General features: G+C 36.3%; 1 protein-coding gene and 1 long non-coding RNA gene across 2 annotated transcripts in view; one reads left to right on the top strand and one right to left on the bottom strand.

The window, feature by feature from the left end:
- Positions 1-12,150, bottom strand: part of PUDP (pseudouridine 5'-phosphatase) — a 161,930-nt gene that overhangs the window by 65,194 nt on the left and 84,586 nt on the right. The window contains exon 3 of the mRNA XM_074300199.1: positions 779-1,008. Coding sequence (XP_074156300.1) covers positions 779-1,008 — 230 coding nt within the window. The remainder of the gene's footprint in view (positions 1-778; positions 1,009-12,150) is intronic.
- Positions 2,504-7,099, top strand: LOC141561097 (uncharacterized). Its single transcript, XR_012487963.1, has 2 exons — positions 2,504-2,964; positions 4,416-7,099. It is a non-coding gene; the product is annotated as an uncharacterized LOC141561097 (long non-coding RNA).

Here is a 12,150-nt window from a genome sequence, read left to right as displayed (position 1 = left end):
AGTGCATATCTGATTTCAAAGTTAAATAGTTCTAAATTAAAAAGGAAAATTTAAAAACTTTTTTAATAGTAAGTCCTTTATCTTTTATATATTTTATATGCAACAAACCTAAGAGCTATTTTCCAATTTCAAACATTCTTTCCTTTGACAGAAGGAAGGATACAAGCAATTACTAAGTGTCTACTATGTGAGCGGTACCCTACAAAACAATGGACAACTATCAAAATTCTTTTGATCCTCACAACTCTAAAAGGTAGAGGCTATAATCTCCATTTTACAGCTAAGCAAACTGAGGCATAAGGAAGTTAAATGATTTGCCTAGCATCATATATTTAGTAAATATCCCAGAATGTAGCAGAACTCAGGCCTCCCAGATTCCAGGTATAGCATTCTATCTACTGTGCCATTTAGCTGTCTCTAGAAACAATAAGCTTTAACAAAGAGTAGAGAATTAAAATTAGAAAATTAAAATTTGTAAACAATTAAATAAGGTTTAAATAAACACTTGCTAGTAAGTTAAACTCTAAAGAGGAAAAGACTGAAAGGTTTTAATTTGCATTTCCCAAGACAATAGAGATAACAAGACAATAGATAATAAAACAAACAAACAAACAAACAAAAAAAAAAACCCAAAAACCCCAAAACTTTTAAAGCAATCATTTAGGTTAGCTAGTTCTAAAGATCACTTGAACTAAATTTTTTTTTCCAAATTCTGCCCTGAAATGTTAATATCAATGGGCAATACAAACCATCTTCCTAATCAACATATCCAGATTACCTTTTCAGCAGGAGGAGAAGGGGAAAATCTCTTTGCACAAGTTAGAAACAAATCAGGCTCCGGTTTGCCATTCTTCACCTCAGGGTCATCACCCATAACTAGATGATTAAACAAACTAAAGAATTCTTTGTGTCTTTTTGTTTTCAATTCAAAAGATAATCCAGCTGAACTAGTAGCAACAGCAATAGGAATGTTGTGTTTATGTAGGTGATTGATCAGCTTCTCAACACCTAAAAAGAGAAAAGTTCTTAAGTGAGATGAACAAGAGATAAAGCAATTTATTAACATTTTTTTTCAAGGGACAGTATTTCAAGCACAATAGTAGTGGTGTTTTGCTGATCTTCTAAGGAATTATTTGATCTGAGATAGATGTCTTATCAATTTTGAAATATACATTCTCAAAACAAAACTCGAAAAACCAAAATTCAGTATTTATCCACACCATTTCACAAGGTAACAAAAGATGATTTAATTTGAATGACATGTTGCTTTCTTTAGTGTTATGTGAAAATGTAACCAAAATAATGAAAACTGGGAAGTATATTCTAAATATGTGGGCCCATATTGATACCAAGGAAAGAAAATAGGATACCAATATTCAGAAGACCTGGGCAGCCCTGATATTTTCTGCTTTTTCTATAAAAATCAATAGGTAGGGGTTAGTTTATCATTTTTATAATAATAAGATGTGGTCTATTGAAAATGATCCCACAATTCATTAGACCAGGAAAAGGGAACAAAAGAGAAAATAAATCCCTATTACTCCCAAGATCAAATACCTAAACTAAAGAAAAAAAGCAATGAATCCATATATTAAGTCATCATAAGTAAAATAAGCACTGCTTATGTCTACTGAATTATGAAAAATAGGGAATAGCTAGGCGGCTAGGTGGTGCAGTACTCTATTGAATACCAGTCCTGAAGTCAAGAGGGCCTAAGTTCAAATCTGACCTCAGACACTTAATACTTCCTCCTGTGTTGCTCTGGGCAAGTTACTTAACACCAAATGCCTCAGGAAAAAAAAAAAAGGAGGGCATAGCAATCAATTTTAGAAAAGGCACATTTTCCATGTATTCTCAAATATATACATATATATATATAAAAAAACTATAGGGAATAAAGATTAATATGGTCATTTATCTACCTAATTAAGAGACTGCTAGTTATTTACTATTCAAATAATTCAAATAATGAGATGAGATAATATCTATAAAGTGCTTTGCAAATCCTAGATGTGATAAATATGAGCTATTATACCATTACTAAAAAAACAAACTAGTCAAAAGCATCTGTAGTATTTTAAACTTTAAAACCTATAATGATTAACACGAATACAGCATCTAACATATACCATATCATGCTATATTTAAATCAATCTCAAAATGAAGATAGTCTTCAAAATGGCTTTATAAAATCACGTGTAATGATTATAATGTAAACTGAGATCTTTTGGGGAAAAATGATGTAACCTTTAGGGAGGGCCCAGATGTAAAATGTGTTCCCTTTGGGGAGACTCTCAGACCCTGGGAAAAGCATACCTTTGTTGTGCCACAGTTTCTTTTTATTGTCCTGCCTCAGTTTTCCTAAATTGTTCTGCTTCAATTCCCCTAGTTGCAACCCCCTTCCTAACCATTAGGATTGAGATAATTAGGGCTGGAAGTACTGACCATTAGCATTCCATAGGCAGATAAGTTACTAAGAGATATGCTTATGTGCTGGAGCCCCTGCCCCACACCCCAAATACCAAGAACTGATAAGCAATACAGTGAAGCATGAGAACATCCTGCCATAAAATATCACAAGGTCACACATATCTACCACCAGATGTTCCTTAACCACCAAACGTTCCCCTAGTCACGTAGTCACAGAACTGTTTTTTCAAACCTATACTCTGGAAACATATATAAGCCTTGTACTTTCCTCCAATAAATGAGCTATTCTGCTTTGCACAGAGTTGTCTCCGCCTCTTGCTTTCTTCACCCATTCCCAGGTTGTTGCCTTACTAGCTTTGCTTACAGGTTGACATGCGGCTTCAGACCCCCTTAGTTCGAGACCCGCAGGTCGGGTCAATTGGCGCCCTCAAACAGGGACCTGAAGATTCGTGGCAGCCCGACAGATCGGCGAGGACAAGGAACGTACCCGTCTGGCCAGACCCCCCTACTTCAGCAATCAAAAGACTGCGAACAGTGAGTAAGCCATCTGCCGCATTCATGGGTTCCCAACTCTCTAAAGAACAAGCTTTTATATAAGATCTCAAAGAAAGCTTTAGAGAAAGAGGCTTAAAAGTTAAGAAAAAGGATCTTATAAAATTCTTTATCTATATTGACAAAATTTGTCCCTGGTTTATAATAAACGGTCCAGAAATACACCCCGCTAAATGGCAGAGAGTAGGTCGTGATCTGAATGAAGTTCTTAAATGAGAAGGACCTGATTCCATCCCCATAAATGTTTTCCCTTATTGGACTTTAATCAATGAAGTTGTAGAAAGTGCCGCTTCTGACGGCGGAATAAGACAATTAATTATCAATGCAGAATCTTATCTACGGCCGCTGTCTCGTGCTGCCTCTATGCAATCCCTTCCCACACATTGCCTCTTAAAATTCCCTCTACAAAAATGAACAGAGAAAGACGTGCTCCTTGATTTTTAGAATCAAGAAGAAGCAAACAGCCTGACTGCTTAGATGCAGTTAGATGAGGCATGGGACAAAAAATAGTTAAAGCCCATATCAAGCCAACAGATTCAGGAGTATATGCTTCACAGCTGTATAAACTCTGTAAAAAGAATGGAGTGGATCTTAACTTAAAAGCATGCAGAGCCTGGATAGAAAAAACAGAGCTCTGTGTCTGTCTGTGTATGTTTGTCTGCTTTGAATTTTTTGTTCTGTGTTAAAAGTTAGCAAGCTCATAAGAGATAAGAATTCAGCCTCTGTGTTACAGGCTTAGAAAAATAACAGGCTGAATTGTGGAAATTGAAATTCATTCAGAATAGTAATTCTTTCATAGTGGTTCAAAATGTATTGGTCTTAAAAATTGTTTGTGATTTTAAACTTTTTAACCTGTTGTACCAATTTGTAAGTAAAACAAAACAAACTATTTTAAACTGGTGGGAAAGTTTTCTCTGAAAAGCAGATTTTCAAAGCCTGCTAAAGGGGAGTAACGGCATTACAATCTTATCTGCTTAATACCGCCTGGGAAGCTTCTTACTAGTGGCCTTGAAGCACTCAGGCAGAAAAAAAAAAAAAAAAAAAACTATTTGGTTTGCTTCTGAAACATTGGGTAATTTGTTATCATTATGGGTTATGAAACTTAAAGTTTAAAGTTTTAAAAAAAAAAAGGTGATTTAAGAAGGATTTATTAGTGGGAGCAAATGATTTCAAGAAGAAATCAGTGGGGAAAAGAAGGAACTTGTTGGAAAAGGTAGTCACGGAGAGGTGACTGTGAGACGGAACGTATTTTTGCAGGGGTAGAGCAGCAATAGGAAGCTGCAGCTGTTTCTGGTTGAAGAAAGCAAACTGATTTAAAGGGATTCAAAATTCTTCCTTGTATCCAATATTTGAAACCAAGGATTTGTTTTTAAGGAAATATGTTATGTCTTTAACATCTGAAAACTTTACAACTAAACAGGCTTATTGCTCAGACTCCTCCTTTAGGGTTTCAACAGTGCATGAGTTCTAGCTTGGAGATGGGGTCCTGGTTGGGACATGGAAGGAGGACAAGCTGACCCTGAGCTGGAAAGGACTGTTCCAGATCCAGATACAGCAGTGCTACATAGGAAAGAGAGTGGACTCTGAGGGTGTGGACTTCCCAACTGAATGCAGAGAACAAGCTGAGACAAACATTGAAAAGCAACTGATGAACTGTGCATATAAAATCTTGATAGCGATATTGAAATCTCACTATTAGATAAAATATCTATTACTGACACCTCCCCCTCCTACAAAACATCCTCCATCAATCATAAGAGTTCCTAAAACTTGTACCAATAATGTAACTTTTCCTCCTCTGATGAATTGTGTTAGAAAGAAAAGAACCTGGTATGACACTTTATTTGGTGGTGCTGGAACTGGTTTGGGTATAGTTAATTCAATAGACCTTGAGAACTTGGCCAGCAGACTGTGCAGTGTTGGACAAGATGTTTCTCAAGCTTTGACTGTAAATGCTCAATAGTTGCCTACGACGATCCTACTCCACCAAAATACATTAAAATATCAAGACCAATTTCTACAGATTTTTAATGATAGTATTATTACTAGTTTGGGTTTTACTGGAAATATTAGTAAATTATTTAAGTGGACCAAATGCTCTTTACAAAATATGTATACCTAGATACAAAAAGAAAATGCTCAGAGATTGTTGCAATGTGGGATTATATGTTTAATTTACCAGAAGCATGGAAAAACAATGATCTGAAAATGCTATGTGTACTTTTTTTTGGTGTACTGGAACTATTGTGTATTGTCAAGTTAAGATATGGGCTGTTATGTATTAATTTCATGTGTTACCTTTTGTCTTACCTAATTACTTTGCTTTACTTCATATATATGGATATCCTAAACAGATCTTAGTTATGAAGAAACTATTAGAGTCTAATCAGCGCGCATTAAATGAACATCGAATACAGACTCTTATAGCTGCAGGACAACTTATCGAGGCCTCTCATTTAGTGACATCAGATACTAACCACCATTGGTATGATTTCTTATTTAGATCAGGTAGCGCTACCATTTATTTTAATAGTTTAGCTATACCCATAGTATTATTATTACTCTTTCTAGTTATATTATGTATGTGTAATTGTCTTATGTATTGGAAAATGAAATTAATTTACTCTAATTTCACCCCACTAGCTCAGTCCTCTTATTATTTTCGTGATCTTAAGGCCAAATGATTAAGAAATTTAAAATTTCATATTAGGATTATAAGCTCACTCAAATCTAACAGGCCTCAGCTTCCAAATTATGGGAACTTGACCGTTCCATGGACTCTGTATATTTTTGACACTAGATGCTAGGAACTAGCCATTCCTAGAGATGTTTGTGCTCCAGAGAAGAGTGGCTCCCTCCCTGGGCATAGACAATTAATAAAGAACTGTCAAGATACAGACGATACGGAACGAGTCAACTAGAGAAGCCCTTCCGTACCCCGCACCTGCACAGATGTATGTGCCAAACCCTTAAATAATTTTTTGGTAAAAATCCTTCTTTGTCTATAGACATGATAAGAAAATTAACTAGAATGAAACGAGACAGTTCTTTTGATACAGCTATATCATTGGTTAATTTGGCTCTTAATGTGATAGAGGAAATGCAAATATATAAAATACAACAGGAGGTAGCTTTTTTAGCTGGGAGTCTACCACAATTTATGATAAAAAACAATGCTGCTTGGCGGCATCAAGAAAGTTTGGATCGGATAATGTTAAATAAAATCTCACAGTTATCTGATGTAATGCAAATTGTTGTACATCAATAGGCATTGGCCTTTACTCTCACAAAAATCTTTTTTCCCACCTTTGATAAGAGAGAAGGCAAAATGATATTCATAAGAATTAGTCCCTCAAATTCTAACCTCTAATTGGCTGATAAGCCTTTATAAAAGGCCAGGCTTTCTCATACTCTTGCTAGGGGAGAGAAATACGGAGATGGAGATGCAAAACTCATAATGCACTGGCTGTTCCCTGAAAGGCAGAAAGGTACTGACCTCAGCAACACACGAGCACCGGAAGATCATCAGGACTGTCTGCTTGATACCCGTCTCAAATCGGCCTGCAATACATATGGTCATTAGGAATTCTGCCTACCATAGAATAGACAGGACCACCTATGACTCAACGGCCTAACAAAGACAGACAAACTCAACAAAAATTTGGTGTTCCCCATAGCTGTTGGTCGCAGTGGACCATCTGACCCTAGGGATAGAAGCCTCTGCTAATTCTCCGCTCTGTTCAGTGCTCTCCTCCCTATGCATAGAATTGAGAAAAACCATAACAACAGGATTATAATAATTAAAATTTCAAATTGGCTAGACGTGATTCTTCTGAGTCAAAATGCCTTCCCTCCTATTTTCTAATTAAAGAAGGGGGACATGCTGGAGCTTCTGACCCACACCCCAAATACCAAGAACTGATAAGCAATACAGTGAAGCATGAGAACATCCTGCCATAAAATATCACAAGGTCACACATATCTACCACCAGATGTTCCTTAGCCACCAAACGTTCCCCTTGTCACGTAGTCACAGAACTGTTTTTTCAAACCTATACTCTGGAAACATATATAAGCCTTGTACTTTCCTCCAATAAATGAGCTATTCTGCTTTGCACAGAGTTGTCTCCGCCTCTTGCTTTCTTCACCCATTCCCAGGTTGTTGCCTTACTAGCTTTGCTTACAGGTTGACACGCAGCTTCAGACCCCCTTAGTTCGACACCCGCAGGTCGGGTCACTTATGTATCTCTAAATTCCAGACTTTGTCTCTAGTGACTACCCCCTTCACTCCCAGTTTATCCAAATTCATGGTCCTACCCCCAACCTGTCAGAGCCCAATTGATGGTCCATTCCTGGAAATTCCCACACTAAGCAATGTTTGGACTCCACCCCTTTCCTTTGTCTCCCCTGATCACCTGGAGCCATATGTAACTCATTGGAATCTCACATTCAATGCAGGATTCTTTGAAATGAAAGTTCAATTCAACCCTGGAGGCAGAATGGATTCTGCTCTGCCTCCAGACTATCTCTCCCAGTCAGAAATCCAAATCAAATACTAAAAACTCTCTGATCTCTATCTTGCCTCAGTTTCTCTGGCATTACATTTTGGAGGTCCCACAGAGTTAGGAGGCTGGCATTACACCTTTCCCAGACAAGTCCCTTCCAAGTTAAGTGGTTTCATTCAATTGGAGATGATCTTGTTCAAATCACCATTCTTTGAAACTGAGATCTTTTGGGGGTGGCCTGGATCCTCTTCAGGGAGTTCCCAGACTCTGGGAAAGCCTTCAAACTCCCAGTTAAGTGATTTTATTCAATTGGAAAACTCTGCCTGATGGTCTTCTAATGATTAGCTCAAGCAGCTTCCAACCCCAGTGTAATGTCCTGGTTAGCTTTCTGGAGGGCCTTCAGACCAATATTGGTCTCAGCAGAATAATCACCAGAGAACAGTCAGAGATAAAGCCATAGTCCTTCACAGTCTGTCTCCTTTATCTGGGGCTCTGCTAGCTTTCTGGAAGCCCTCCAGAATGGGTCTTGGTTTCAGTGGAGGAAATGCAGGAGACAGGAGAGTCACCAGGAGGCTGGTCAAGTCTTCTATGCCTCTAGCTGAATTTGTCCCCAGTTTATATATTCTATTACAATTACATCATTACAGTATACTGAGTATAAACCAATTATTGTATCACTAGGGAACCATTATTTGTTGTAAGATCAAATCAATCATACTGAACTAGAGAACTCACATGCTAAACTAGATAACCATTGTTTTATCAGTTCCATTGAGTTAACACTTTGTTGTAAGAATCCTTATTTCAAGTACATTTCTCCAGAATTCTAGCCCAGTACACCCCAGGCCAACATTTACCCATATAATTAGGGGTCTGTTAATCCACCTTTGCCAAATTCCTAATGAGAAGTTTTGGCCACTAAGAAAGCTTCCTTTTTAATGAACAATACAATTCCCTTTTCTGCCATTCAGATCTCAGGTTTTCAAATTCTTTCTCATTGGACCTGCTCCAACCAGAGGGGATTCCCCATCCCAATTTTCAAGTGTCTTCTCATTTGCACCTCATCAATTACATTTACATTTCACGTACTACTAAAGAAGATTAATATAAGTTTTAGCTTTTCAACATTAAAAGATACTAATTAAGATTTGATGAATACTGTGAGAAAGTTAACAGGCTAAAATTTTTTTCTTTCATAAAATAAACCCTTACTCATTGATCACATTTTAGAAGCAAATCAAAATGTTCAGAATACTTTGAAATATTACAAAATAACATTATCTTCTAGATGGTGAGTTAGCTAGTAGAAAGTTTGGAAACCTTAAATCTCTTTATATTGAATGAGGAGTAAGACAGTTGTGAAAATCCAGTAAGGCTTCATCTACCCCAGAGCTGGAGTAGGCCTGAAGGTAGTCCTTGGGCATTGATCTGAGGACTTACTTCCCCTTCCTGCTATTCTCCCATGACATCATTTTCTTTCTACCTCTATCAAATATGGGCAGCTATGTACCTATTGGCCAAAATTTCAATTTCCTGGGTAGTTCCTGCATTTAAACCCTCAGCCAGTGAGGATGAGAATTAGTGGTGAGAGGAGTATTTGCATTAGGAACTATTTAAAGTGTCAAACCTATCCCAAAAGGTGCCTCCTCCTTTCCATTGCTTGTTCTATTGTAGAAATAGCCGCTTTTCTTAAGACAGTATGTATGATAAACCTTTGTTTTGCTCCTATAGATTTCTCTAGCTTTTAAAAATAATAATAATAATTATTATTATTATTATTATTATATGGTGATCACTCACCATTCTGAGCCACACAATATGTACGAAGAATAATTCTTCAATTAAAAGGACATGGTTTAAGGGTTGATCTCCTAAAATATCATTACAGCTTTTACCAAATACATTACCTAAGGTGACTACATTTCAAAAACCTATTTAAATATACATTGCTAATAAAGAATAACAACTGCTACTTACATTTCTATAGTGCTTTAAAGTATGCAAAGCATTTTTCTTACAGTAACTCTGTGAAGTATACACAAATATTATCACTCCCTTTTTACAACTCAGACTTCATGACTCCAAGTCTAGGGTCATTATAAAGTAAAAAGAAAGTAGAATGATCTTATTACCTAAAAGTGTTAGTTGATGGATTCTACAGAGTATTGGTTTATGCTATTTTTCAGTGCTCAATATAGATGATTCCCTGTCATGGGTAACAGCAGAACAAAAACAAGCAGGCATAGCTTAATTTTTTGAATCCTTGCATTTCTGAAAAGATTTATAGTTTTAAAAATATTTTCAAATTATATTTAATTCATAGGATTATGGCTCTTGAAATGGAAGACACCTGAAAAGTCACCAATCTCAATTCCTTAATTTTAAAATGAAGAAATTTAGGCAGATTAAAGGACTAGTCCAAGTTTACCCAGGCAGTAAGTAGCATAATCAATATTTGAACAAATCCCTTTTACTTCAAATTAAATCAATATCAACTCGAATACTTTTATCACTATCCCACACCATCTTCGGTTTCATTTTATTCTTACATCAAACAGCCAGTGAGGTAGGCTAGCTATTTTCTAATTCCTTCTTTTCCAACCTTTATTTGTGAATTAGGGTTTTAAAATTCAAGTGAAGAGCTTTAAATCTTATCAGACTTGGCTTTTTAGGGTCTATATCAATTCTGATTCTGTCAACCAATGTGCTCTTGTTGCTTCATGTTTTGTGACAATAGTAAAACTTTTTCAGAGTTTAGTCTAAGAAAGACAATTAAGTTGGATCCATGGGTCTATTCCTCCCAAGAAGGCAGAAATGTATACATGTACACATGGGAACACAGTTAGAACTGAGCTCAGGATGGGTATAGGCAGTAGGGATTACAAAGACAAAAATCAAAAGAGTGGAGGGGTATAATCAGGTTATCAAGACAAAAATCACAAGTCACAGAGTGGAGGTAATGGCATAGTGGTCTTATCAGCTTATCCCTGGGCTGGGTCAATTTTTAGGAGTATGGTGGTCTTATCAGTTTTGGTCACTGGGCTGGAGGTAGAAATGAGCTAGTTCGAACTGGTTCTATAGCACAGAAGGAAAAATTTCAGGCTAAGTATGATACTGTAAGGAATTCCTAATGTGCTCAGTAGGGAATGCTCATTTTGTCTCCTGCTTTTGATTCCCAGGTCAGTCTGGTCTCCTCAATAGTATGGGAGCTTAAGCAAATCAAAGTAACTAGTAAAAATCAGTAACTGCCACAGTTTCACACAAAATTTAATGCCTATTATATACTAAGTCTATGATACATGATTAAGAATATACAAATAAAACATGATGCTGTCCATGATCTTAAGGAATTCTTGGTGGAGGGGGCAACAGTGATTCAAAGAAATAATAACATATAAGCAAGATGGGAGAAATGGGAGACACCAATATACACTAGGCTGATATGGTGCAGCTCTTGAGAATGATGTGAACTTTACCAAAGCCCACCTATTCATTGTGAATCTTATCCTACACAAACAAGGGATGTAGGGTTACATCTTGTAAGCATGACCAAGGCTTGCCCAACCCACCAAATCAATAAGGACTCTCCAAATAAGGGAACTTTCCTTCACTAGATCATATGCATTATAGCATATTCTTGCCCAACAAGTCATTCTTATGAATAAGGCACCATCATTACTCTGCATTAGCATAGTCCTATTTCTGTATTCCCGTCATGCAGTTGCTGAGGTAGATATATATCATTTGCCAATTTCTTTTCAACAAGGACCCTCCCTAATTCCTACACTGTCTATATCCTGCACATAATTGCCCTTTCCCTCCAGGCCTCCAACCTTTAAATTGTGTTCTCTTCAAGGACAATTCCTGCTAAATCACCTTAATTAGCCCCAAGGGTCCTTTGATGAAATAAACAACTCCTTTTGGCTAGGAGAAAGCCTTTGTGAGTTTTTCACATTCCAAACCACTCTCTCAGAACCTTGTGCTTCAACAAGACTAGATCTCTGAGTCCCATCCAGTTCTAAGATCCTGTGATTCTTTGATTAAAAATGAGAGATCTAGAAAGACTTTAAATTCTATGTCACCAAAAAATTAAAAAGAAAAATGTTCCTACTGTTATATTAGTAAAGTATTCTAAGAAAAACTGAATTTTCCATGAAATATTAAACTGAAGTTGCAATATGCCAATTGCAATATGGCAAGAGGCCAAACAACCAATTTTCTCCTGACTACAGAGAAGGAACTGCAATTAATTGACAACTATTTCTTCTGGATATATTCAGAGTAATTTTTGTACAAAACCAAAATAATTAAGGGTCACAAAGTACAAAAATGGAGAGTGAAAACTAAAGTTGGAAATTCAAAATAGTACAGAATTTTTAAAAAGATGCCATAGGGTTCATACATAGTTAATTAATTCACCATATTCAGTTTTGTTTGCCTAATTTTTTTTTGTTTTTACTTAATTCTATTATACATGTTTGTTAGTTTACAAAGCACTGAATTCATATACTAATTATAGCCTGTATAAACCTATAAAAAAGTATACTAGTTGTAACTTTTAAAATACTTAATGGTATTAAGAACTGTAGTCTACCAAATTGACTCTTTAATGTGCAAGAGTAGATTTAAGGAAAAAAAAAGAATTTCACAAATATTCATATTT

Source organism: Sminthopsis crassicaudata, chromosome 3 (assembly GCF_048593235.1).
Source record: "Sminthopsis crassicaudata isolate SCR6 chromosome 3, ASM4859323v1, whole genome shotgun sequence".
In the NCBI taxonomy this organism is placed as follows: domain Eukaryota; kingdom Metazoa; phylum Chordata; class Mammalia; order Dasyuromorphia; family Dasyuridae; genus Sminthopsis; species Sminthopsis crassicaudata.
The sequence above is the reverse complement of the archived record's forward strand: the minus strand, read 5'-3'. Positions and strand labels throughout refer to the sequence as shown.